At 47.6% G+C, this 11554-nt stretch overlaps 3 protein-coding genes across 3 annotated transcripts; all 3 read left to right on the top strand.

Annotated features, from left to right (window-relative positions):
- The first annotated feature begins 1 nt into the window (after position 1).
- On the top strand, positions 2-3341 carry E1B28_000308 (uncharacterized protein). Its single transcript, XM_043146119.1, has 11 exons — positions 2-1035; positions 1090-1327; positions 1381-1637; positions 1696-1740; positions 1797-1893; positions 1949-2078; positions 2135-2289; positions 2347-2401; positions 2460-2629; positions 2690-2839; positions 2888-3341. Exons 1-11 carry the CDS (start codon positions 953-955, stop codon positions 3026-3028), a joined length of 1521 nt encoding a protein of 506 aa, XP_043014819.1. The 5' UTR covers positions 2-952; the 3' UTR covers positions 3029-3341.
- A 381-nt stretch (positions 3342-3722) lies between these two features.
- E1B28_000307 (uncharacterized protein) lies at positions 3723-5808 on the top strand. The gene is made up of 2 exons (XM_043146118.1): positions 3723-5503; positions 5567-5808. Exon 1 carries the CDS (start codon positions 3738-3740, stop codon positions 5448-5450), a length of 1713 nt encoding a protein of 570 aa, XP_043014818.1. The 5' UTR covers positions 3723-3737; the 3' UTR covers positions 5451-5503; positions 5567-5808.
- Positions 5809-6577: 769 nt separating this feature from the next.
- E1B28_000306 (uncharacterized protein) lies at positions 6578-11447 on the top strand (the record flags this gene model as incomplete). The annotated part of the gene is made up of 21 exons (XM_043146117.1): positions 6578-6868; positions 6929-7207; positions 7273-7764; positions 7821-8012; positions 8062-8168; positions 8225-8314; positions 8375-8423; positions 8478-8536; positions 8584-8621; positions 8678-8773; positions 8834-8891; positions 8945-9194; positions 9258-10089; positions 10142-10170; positions 10225-10310; positions 10377-10453; positions 10509-10629; positions 10690-10798; positions 10853-11138; positions 11196-11248; positions 11303-11447. The coding sequence occupies exons 3-21, from the start codon at positions 7343-7345 to the stop codon at positions 11445-11447; spliced, it is 3099 nt and encodes a 1032-aa protein (XP_043014817.1). The 5' UTR covers positions 6578-6868; positions 6929-7207; positions 7273-7342.
- Between the last annotated feature and the right edge of the window lie 107 nt (positions 11448-11554).

Here is an 11554-nt window from a genome sequence, read left to right as displayed (position 1 = left end):
GCCTCCTCTTCCCATGACATACTCTCTGCGGAGTCCCATTCCTTCCCATTTGGCCCACTATTCCCTCAAAAATTGCGGGAAAACCATTCAAGGTGTCATGCAACCGCGGAATCCGATGAAAATTAAATACACTTGATAGACATTACGCGATCCCACTGGATCCCACCAAAACCATTTTCCAAATTCTTCCCCATGGCCAGTATCTCTCCTGGAATCGGAAACGGGAAGCCGAACTTGAAGCAAACATGGAAGATATCGGGTGTCTGCGGAAGTGGTATTGAAACATAAAATCTTTGATCGACGACAGACGGGTTCCTGTTGATCGGAGGCAGTCTGAGTTGGATGGACGAGATAGTCGTATTTGAGAAGTACGGGAATGAAGGAATGAGGCATTATGTGCAGCCAGTGGTAAGTGATATGACTTTATCATTACAATTCGCCCAGATGTTTTGTCCCAGAATCAAGGACGTTCAACCCCATACCCGCCTCCCCTCAACCCCGCCCTCCACCTACGTTTAGTGACCTAAGGCGCATACATAGAACAGCCCTTCACTGCGTCGTTGCGTCGGAGGATCTATGTGGGATAAGTACGAGAAGGAATCATCGACATCGACCCGAACTTGATGTACCAAGGAACCACTCGCTCCCTGCAGATCCCATGGAAAATGGATTGTAAAAGTTGCAAGCAACCCCCTAATCGACTCGCTCTGTCCAACTCCCCTTCCCCAACCCTCCGCTATGATTATTCTGTACCAAACCCAACTGTCGTCAAAGACACGCACGTATGACGCGCACATATACCAACCAGTACGTGGAGAATAAATCGTTGCGATTCCTAACACTGTGCATCCAGGGTAAATGAATCCCAAGCCAACGATTTGTATACCACGCGTACGTTTCAAGTTTGTATTTGACTCAGTAGTTAAGTCCTTGTGTCAACCTTGAAGCAAGGATGAGCACACGCGTCACCTCACGTTCTAAGTTTATATGGCGAGGCACCGAGTCATGGGCTCAGTTTAGCCAGCGCTGGTCCTGGTGAGAACCATATAAAGTACTGCGATCGAAGTCAACGCTCAACATGTCTTCTAGTCTTCGCCAACTCGCCGATCTCATATCCGCCTCCGTCGATACTATCGACTCCCATTTCTCAAGAAATGATCTCAATTTTCCCTCACTCAATGACCCGTTCAACCCAGCGTCTCCCGCCGAGGCTCTCTTGCGAAATCCAGATCTTGTCAAGCACATTATGACTGCTGTATCTGCTTGCTCCCAACTGATTGCCACAATCAACATGCCCATGTCATCATTGGCTGACGCTGCATTTTCGGTTCGTATTGAACCATCTACTTTTAGCACCGCTACCAGCTCAGCCTTGTGTAGTTCCACATTCCTGCAGCCCTTAGAACCGCCGTTGCAGTCAACGTTGTCGAGGTGTTGCGCGACCATCCGGAAGGTCTCCACGTCAAGGATATCGCTGAAAAGGGTGGGAGGGGCATTGATCCTGCTAAACTAGCAAGAATCCTACGCGCTCTGGCGACAAACTACGTCTTTACCGAAACAGCTCCGGAGACGTTCAAGAACAACAGGCTTTCCTCGTTCCTAGACACCCGCAAGTCGGTGGCTGCGATCCTTGCCAAGTCAGTGCTTGTCTGTCCAATGCCATTTGACACTCATTCCTTCCTTCTCTTTGTCTAGGCCGGAAGAAAAGCTCTCTGGGTTTGCTCCAATAGTGGACCAGGTGTCAGTGTCAATGTACAGTTTGGACTTGCGTGCCATAGCTCACAGCTTCCTTTCAGCAACGATGAATTATTCAAGGGCGCTGCCTACCTCACGGAAACTCTTTTGGACCCCCAGATTGGACACTCGGATGCCCAGGAACACACGTCGATTGCGGTATGTCATTTTTTCCCGTTCCCCCAATTGACTCAAGTTCATATGGTACTGGCAGCGCGCATTCGGTCTCCAAAACAAATCACTTTGGGAATGGTACGAAGAACCCGGGAACGAATTTAGATTGAAACGATTTGCCGCCGGCGCTGGAGGAGTTGCGAGGGCGAATACGGATGTGATACTGTCCGGTGCGTTGCTCTGATTAAACATAAGCCGTCTACCTAGAGTCATATTTACTTCGCAGGCTTCGAATGGGCTTCCCTTCCTCCTGACTCTGTAATCGTTGACGTCGGAGGCGGACAAGGACACAACATGTTAACGATTCGTGAGAAATTCCCTGATTCGAAACTCAAGTTCGTCGTACAGGACCGTGGAGGGGTCATGGAGGAGGCGAAGAAGGTATGTCTGTGGGCTCTGGGTCATGGTGTGGATACGAGCTTATTGCGTTCTGCTCAGTTTTGGAAGTCGAGTGCGCCGGATGCGATTGAGAACGAGGATGTTGTTTTTGAGGGTAAGTCGTAGTAACTTCGCTTCACAAACTTGTCCTTGACCCTCTTTCTCTTCACTAGGTCATAATTTCTTCGAACCCCAACCTCTTCAACCCAGTCATGGTCCTCCGTCCGTTTTCTTCTTGAGCATGATCCTACATGACTATGGACGTCCCCTTGCGGGTAAGATACTGAGACATCTTCGGGACGCCGCGGTAACTGGGGAGACGAAGCTGGTCATTGTCGATCAGGTAGGTTTCGTCTTTCACGTTTTTCTGTGTTGTATATTTACCCAGTGAGGATTTAAATAGGTCGTCCCATACGCCTGTCCTCCTACCGCCATTCCACCCTACGAAATACCCATCCAAGGTGCGGAGAAAGTCCAACCGCAAGGGGTCCCATCACCCCTCCTTCCAAATCTGGGGAAAGCGAATTTGTTTACCTATCTCGGAGACCTATGCGTGAGTACAGTGTTACTATTCTTGGCACTAGCCTAACAGATTTGATAGATGCTCGTTGCTTTGAATGGTGAAGCTCGGACTTTACCGGCCTACATTGAGCTTTTGGAAGCATCGGGGTGGAGAATCGAGGAGGTTTTCGCAGGCGGGGTTGGGGGGTTGCATAGTCAGATTGTTGCGAGAACGATCTGAGGTGGTTGCAGGTCTTCGAGCGTGGTCACTGGTGCTCGATTTATAATGAAAAGTTGAGATGAGTAATAATTCCCCAATACCGAAGAGTTTGTAGTGGGCTGTCCCAATTTGCGACTAGTAACGAACCAATCGAACAGGCCCCCTGATAATCCTGGTAGAGTCCTCATACAAAACCACCGAATTTTGCAAAAATTTTGGCCATCTTTCATGCCAAAACACTGAAATGTTGACCGAAATTGGCCTACTGTATGTGAATCACCACCCAGATCACTGAAAAACGGCTCCCCACCGGGAGGTATCATGCCAAATCACCGAAAAGCCCAACATGGTCTTTCAACCTGACGGCCGAGGTGTGTGCGGAATATCCAGATGTCTTCATTGCCATCACCCCAACTCATTGGCATTGGCATCGCTGAGAAGATTTTGAAGGATCAGAACAAGGGGAGACGGCCGGGACAGGCGCCACTTGGGACTTGGGCATCACGGTTCGTGATCTAAGACCAATAATGGTGAGAGATGGACAAAGAAAAGTAAAGAGTGCTCTAGATGTGTACATCGTAATAGTCATTCGCTGGTTTTCTCATTTTCTGTGCGATGCTTAACCACCGAAAAATAACCAAATGGGGTAATAAAATCTTCTCTACGGGCATGTGTGACTGTGTGACGCGTCTCAGTCAGTTTCTCAAATCTTGAGCTTACACGTTGAACAATGGTCATCAACTCCACAACGAACACAAACTCAACACGACCGAATTTCATCACAGGCATTCCGCTTTTTCGCGGCACCGTTTCCCCCTTCGATCGTTCGCTCATCAAGCAATACCTTTTCCAGACAGAGGCGGAATCAAAGCAGATTTCTGCTGAGATTAAGAGGTTCAGAAATATTATCACGATTCTGGAAATTCGAAATGATGAGGTAGAGCAGAAGCTAGAGGCGTGCAAGTCTTTGTTGGCCCCCATTCATATGATTCCCCCCGAGATCATGGTGGAGATATTCAAGCTCGTCTGCAAAATGAATAGCCTTTATCATGGAAGTGAAGATGAATATGGCTTTCACTCGATCCCCCCCGCCCTGACGCTCTCGATGGTCTGCGGTCGCTGGAGGGAGTTGGCTGTTACTTCCCCTTCGTTGTGGTCATCGATAGAAATATATAACGATGGCCTTCAAGCAACTGGATCCAGTGAAAAAATGTATCGTGCAGCCAAGCTTTTCTTAGAGCGGTCCGCCGAACATCCATTAGACCTATGTTTGGGTTCACGAGGTGGTCGTGAGCATGATATATTCGATCTTTTTGTTCGGCAAGCAAGTCGTTGGCGCAGCATTCAGCTCTGCTTTTCACCTCGAGCTGGCTATTTGCCTGGACCTCTATATGGACCTGCTTTCGCACCAATTCGGGGACACCTGCCGATGTTGACTCACCTGAAACTTGTAGGGACCCTTCGTTCCGACGACGCCGTCTTCCTCAATCTCTTCGAACTGGCTCCTCTCTTACGTCATATTTCCCTCACTTCCGATTTCATTACACCAAATCTTTGTTTACCATGGCAACAAATCAGGTTTATAGACCTCGACGACTGTGAGGTCGGCCGCATGTTGCAGCATCTGAAGTCCTTTCAGAACGTGGAGGAGGTAAAGTTCGTTTGTTCATACCCTTACAGTGACAATTCCCATTTCGAAACTCTGCTCCTCAATCTTACTTCGTTGTCTTTGATGACGACTCAAGCATCTCATATGGCCGATGTTCTCCGCCAATGTAAATGTCCGAACCTGACGTGTTTGGAAATACGCAACGATGGATCAGAGGATTGGGAGTCACCTTGGGAACTCTCTTCCGTCGAGAGTATCTTGCTTCAACCCACATGCTCCCTAACGAGTCTTCATCTCGAAGGTGTTCCGTTCACCGACCGTGACTTGATATCCCTTCTTCAGCGCCTACCTAGCCTTCTAACTCTCCACGTTCAGGAAAATTATTTCTATACTTATGAGATGGATGAACAGGATAGGCCTACAAACATGATTGCCACATCTACGTTTCTCCATCGCCTCTCTTTCCCTCATCAACACATGATAGAGCCACCATCTGATTCTGCATTATATCTCCCCAATCTCCAGGATCTTACCCTTGTAGTTCATCCCTCAAAACTGGATCAACAAGCTCTGGTCAAAGCTGTAGTGAGCCGATGCCCTGACTCCCGGAATAGGACATTTGCAAAGGTCCACGGTGATTCTCGCTCTTACTTGCGCTCGGTGGCGGTGACTGTCATGAACGCACGCAAGACTGAATCTTTCAATATTCTCGAAGTTCTCGAATGCTTCGTGGAAGTCGGTTTGAAAATTTCGATAGAAATTAAATACGGAGAGAATGGAGACTCAGAGGAGGACTCGGAAGAAGACTCAGAAGAAGATGACGACGAGCAGTAAGAGTGGAATGAGCATTGGACCATCCTAGATCTATCTTCGGGATCTAAATGTGGGTGTGTGTTATTTTCTCCTCCAGCAGACGTCTGATAGATTGATGGATACTTGTTGGTTTGAAGGGCCCAAAACCGACTTTGATGGCCTACGTTTATGGCGGGAACGTGAAAAATGAGATCAAAATGAGATTGTTTGAAGTGTGGCGTTGTCATTTACTATCACTGTGTAGGTGTTTTCAAATTTTTAGAGATGCACTTCGGACTTGTATTTTCTATGGATATATCTTCTTCGGCTTAAGGATATCAGACTCTCAGTATCTCTACTAGCTAAATCTGAAATTTGGAGTGTTTTTATTGAGTGGACGTGGTAGAAGAGAGGTGCCGGAGAGGGAGCTCTGAAAAACGGGGTGTTTTCAAATATCAGTCACATAATGTCACATTGCCGAAGAGCAGCTGATAGCCATTCCTGCGTCCAGGTGTATACGACCAAATTGTAACTCCGACTGATTGATAGCAGATGTGTCACGCTTCACTCGATATCTTCTTTCGACATCTTCCTCCACCTGCGTACATGAGCGGTATCATCTTAAATCGAAGTTTTGATATCCTAGTATTACACCAAGGTGAAATATCTGGTACTGAGAAGATATTCGTGGTGTGCGCCTGGGAAATAACCTCATTTGTGAGGTTTTTACATGATTCACTGAAAACATTGACCTTTTTAAAGATAAAAACACTGTATTGAAAAAATAGTAGCTATGTAGATCTATAGAAAAATACCATAGGAACTCATTCCGTCGAAGACCGAGACCATGCAAAGTGTGGAGGAAGGGAGGAAAGTGGATTTGAAAACACCTACCCACTTGAAAACACAGGGTCAACGATAGTACTTTAGAACGATCTGATCAGAGTTACGGTATCCGGTGCCCAGTTTATCTCCCCGCTGGAGAGTTTGTGGTGTTATGGTCTCTTACAATCCTGGTAGTCACTCCCAGGACTTTGCTGAGTACTAGGGCTGCTCAATTATAAAATTGACCTTCAAATTTTGGCCGTTCGCCCTGTCTGAGCTTGAAATCGCACCCAATCGGTCGGTTGATGCATATGGTCGCGAACCGTCAAGTTAGCGACGCGTTGCCTTTTTGAAAACTACCATCTGGCATCTCCAGCTGTTTTCGGCTCGGACATCCCCTCAAACGCATCTAAACTCTCATGGATTGCTCGAGAACGGAACACGATCCGACTGGGCGGTCTACAACGAACGCAAACCCTTCAATGCGACCAGGTCCACTAGCACGAGCATCCACCTGCCTTTTCGCAGCACCGTCACCCAATTCCAACGGTCACTCATCGAGCAATCCCTTTCACATGCGAAGGTGGAATCAAGGAAGATTTCCAACTCACTGGTTACTGATTCCCAGTTTATCTGTTAGTTTTCTTTTCACCTCGAGTCTAGCGTGGTAGGAAGGCAATTGATACTTTCCATAGTATGGGAATACAACCTACGAGAACATAATCGACATTCATGCCCACGCTCGATTCCTGGAAACTCATGCACATGACTCACGATGGTTCTTCTGTTCACGTTTTTGATCAGTTCTCGGTGCGCACTGGCGCTGCTTCGCAATAGCCTTAGATATTCGTGAGCACGGCTCATATTACGGGGGAGCGATGCACATCGCAAAGGGCGTTTTCGGCGCGAATCAGACGAGATTTTTCGGATAGAGAGAGGCGAGGTATTATTGCGGTTGTGGTTCATAAGATCCGGTACGTCGTCATACACGATGGTTCCTCGCAGAATGGCCACCTTTCACCTGACCCGTGAACACAAGACACATTCTTCCATCGTAAAAGCGTCACTCAGAATAATCCAATGATTCCCTTCTTCAAGGCTCTTGCAGCATGCGCTGGTTGATACTTCTTCTGCAAGTTATTCTGCTCGCAGGAGTAACCTTTTCATCAGCATCAACAACTCGAAACTTGAACCTTCACAGTCTCGATCGCCGGTCTACATGCACTTCGGATGGTCTTTGTAACTCTGGGACCACGGCAGTTCAGTGGGACAAACACTCGTTCGTTGTTCAAGGAAGACGAATGGTAGTATGGTCTGGCGAATTCCATTTTTGGCGGTTGCCTGTGCCCGACCTTTGGAGGGATATTCTACAAAAGTTCAAAGCCGCTGGTCTGAATACGGTCTCGACGTATGTGCATTGGGGAGCGACGAATCCAACTGAAGGGCATGTCGAATGGGACGGATATCGGAATTTTGAACTGTTCATGGAAATCGCTCATGAAGTCGGATTATGGGTCATTGCGCGTCCAGGGTAAGCACTTTCGTCGTTCGTATCAGTGGAAAGTTAGCTAAAGTGTTTGAATAAAGACCTTACATCAACGGGGAAAGCTCTGCTGGCGGGATACCAGGTCGTGTCACCAACATAGCTGGCTTCCTTCGTTCCAACGACTCTGATTATCATGAAAGCTACCAACAATACTATCGCGAGGCTGTCAACATCATCAAGCGGCACCAGATCAGCGAAGGCGGGCCCGTGATTCTCTTTCAAGTGGAAAACGAGTAAGGGTCGTTGACGCTCGATTAAATTCTACCTCTGACAGCCTGTTAGGTATACTAACAACACCGAATTTGCAACACCCAATCCTGTCACAAAGAACCAGTACATGCAAGCTCTTGAAGACATTCTTCATGAACTTGGTATCGTTGTTCCGCTCAGTGAGTTTGTGCGTTCGTTGTTTCGTGGGCGTACCGATAACAAGTGTGTTATCTAGTCAGCAATGATAGTTATATGGGTCGCAATTTTGCCCCTGGAGTCGGGTTGAGTATTGGTCAAGTGGACGTTTACGCCATGGATGCATATCGTATGACTTCCTTACCTGTGATAGAGTCAAGCACACGTTGACATGTGTATTTTCCTACAGCACAGGGAAGTTGTGCAACTCCCCTTCTTTGGTCAGGGTTCCCTGTAGGGTAAGACTATCCACTGTTAGTCGAACAAGAAGCATTCTCGAACATCCTTTCCAGTGATTGGGACTACCACCAGTCAGTCAATCCCACCCAGCCATGGTTGATGCCGGAGTTCCGTACGTGTTCTTCATTCATTACATCGAGTATAACTCACTCTACATAGAGGGAGGTAGCTTCCTCGGATGGGGTCCTGGTTCTCCTGTGCGTCCAGAATTGCTCACTTGTCATGGCCTCACTAAAACCCATACACACATCAGACATACGAAGACTGTAATGTGTTGACTGGGGTCGACTTCGAGCAAGTGTACTATTTGAACCAGTTTGCAACGGGTGTGAAGGGACAGAATATCTATGTATGAATTCTTCCCAAACCATTCCCCTCAACTGCACGGAAATTGACCCACAAATTCCAGATGACATATGGTGGGACTTCCTGGGGCTTCTTTGGTTTCCCCGGTGTATACACGAGTTGTACGTATTCCTGATACTCCATGAGTCCTGTAGTGACGAACCACATTATATAGACGACTATGGCGCTAGCATCGCAGAAGATCGTACCTTGACCCGCAAATGGTTCGAGCTCAAGAACCTAGGAATGTTTATTCGAAGCGTCGAGGATGACCTAGCAAGGGTAGTCAACATCAGTCAGATCTCAGACGTAACATCGCCACCCCCTGGATACACTGATAACCGCCAACTCTTTGTTACGGAGCTGCGAAATCCCGAAAACAATGCTGGGTTCTATGTGATCAGGCATTTGCAGACCAGTTCATTGTATGCTACAAGTCTGCTGATCTTCCATACCCTTTTTCTGAACCCTGTACCTCTTTTCTACAGTGCCAAGACAAGCTCGAAGATACGGATATCTACATCTGCCGGGAAGTTCACTGTACCACAAACCTCTGATCTCATCGTTACCCTCGACGGTCGTCAATCACGCGTTATTCTCACCGACCACGTCTATGGAAATTCCAGAGTTCTGTATAGTACTGCGAGCTTGTTCTACTCTGCAACCATTGGCTTGCGAGACGTAGCAGTTTTCCACGGGCCTGCTGGACAATCTTTCGAAATGGCCATCAAGACAGGGTCCAACTTACTCCGTTTCAGCGGTTCCTTGAAAGTTTCCGTGGACACCAAGACAATTGCTGGATATACTCTGTTGACGTTCTCACCTGCAGTCGGCCAGACAGCTGTTTCGATTGCGAATGATGCTATCGTCATCCTCGGCGACGCTTCAGCGATGGACCTCTTCCACTCTCCTGTCCTCCCAGGACGTGACGGATCTATCCATTTCGGAGTTGGGAGTAATAAGACTGTGTTAGTGCAGGGGCCGCATCTGGTTAGGAACGCTACGTTTGACGAGTCGGTGAAGACTATTCGATTGAGTGGTGATACCAATTCGACAACGCAGGAGACGGTTACCGTGTATGCGGATCAGAGTGTCGACTCCGTTGTGTGGAATGGAAAACATGTGGAAACGAAAATTGTTGCTCCGGGTATTTTAATGTTTAGATCGTCTTCTACGCTTGGTACGATTACGGTACCGGAGCTGAAAGGATGGAAATATGCGGATGGGCTTCCAGAGGTACAAAAGGGGTATGATGATTCGAAGTGGGTGGTTGCTGATAGGGAGAATTCTACGAATCCGTTTGTGAAGTATTATGGGAAGGTGAGTGGTTCTCATTGAGGATCGAGCTGCGACGCTGATGGATCGTTGTCAGTATTATCTGTACGCATGTGAATATGGCTTGTAAATCGGTCTTTCTTCCGAAAGTCCTGTCGAGCTAACAAATCGATGTGTTAGTTGCGAGGGACCAGTCCTCTGGAGAGGCCACTTCGGTAGCGAAGGGCTGGAGACTGCTGTTAATCTGAGTATTACCGGCGGTCGAGGTTCGTCCTTGGCAACATTCCTAGCACGATTATTGAACTCAACGTACCTGTATATTTATTTTCCAGCATTCGCAGGCAGCGTCTGGCTCAATAATGTTTTCTTGGGAAGTACGTTTGGCGCTTCCAATAATAACAACGTTTCGGTGTGTAGTTCCCTTCCTGCACACTTGGTTACCATTCTGACGGTATACAATACAGGCGATAATTGAAACTACGAATAGGACTTATGCCTTCCCAGACGGAGCAATTGTGAAAGGACAAAATAATGTGATCACGGTTCTACATGACAACATGGGGATGGAAGAGGCTAGAGCGAATCGTATGTTTTTCTCCCTGCTCTTTCTCTCCCCCTGCTCTGAATACTGGCCGCTTCTTACAGAGTTCTCCGAATGGCTCAAAACCCCGAGAGGTATCCAAGGCTATTTCCTACTCAACGCTACTCGCCAACCGACATGGAAGGTGCAAGGCAAACTCGGCGGCTACTCCAAGTAAGGGAGAGTACCCGATCCCAGTCGTAATTAATATCCTGATGCTATCTGCAGTTTCCCGGATCGCGTTCGAGGCGTCATGAACGAAGGTGGAACTTTCGGAGAACGTGCTGGATGGCATCTTCCCGGATTTGACGATTCTTCTTGGGAGTCCAGGCCACTTGAACAAGGGTTCTCTACAGCTGGAATCGGAGTATTCAGGACCATGTTTGACCTGGACATCCCTTCCGGATCTGACGTAGTGATATCGGTCAACTTTCCGCCTTACGGAAACGGAACATATCGTGCTTTCTTGTATGTGAATGGATGGAACATGGGTCGTTATGTTGCGAATATGGGGGTTGGTTCGGTTCACCTGTTTCAGTTTCCTCTCTTTGCTCACTTCCCTTTCATCTAGCCGCAAACCCGATTCCCAATACCAGAGGGCATCTTGGATTATCAGGGAACCAAGTGGGTTCAATTCAAACTATCTTATATTGTTTGATTTATTGATGACGTTCCTAGTACGTTGGCCATTGTCTTGTGGGCGACTGGATCGTCTGGAGCCCGTGTAGATTCCCTCAAGCTCAGTGTGGATCGCGTCACTCTCGGAGGCATAGGGAAAGTGTCGAAGAACAATCCAATTTGGGAGCGACGAGAGGTGTTCTGAGTTGGACGTTTGTATGTATGTATGGTAAAGAAAAACGACATGCATGTATCCTCCGACTTATGTTGTCCTTGGGTGAAAATAAAGCAGACTCCTTTACAATAGTGTTC

Source organism: Marasmius oreades, chromosome 1 (assembly GCF_018924745.1).
Source record: "Marasmius oreades isolate 03SP1 chromosome 1, whole genome shotgun sequence".
In the NCBI taxonomy this organism is placed as follows: Eukaryota; Fungi; Basidiomycota; class Agaricomycetes; order Agaricales; family Marasmiaceae; genus Marasmius; species Marasmius oreades.
Note: the sequence above shows the minus strand (reverse complement) of the source record. Positions and strands in the feature narration are given on the sequence as shown.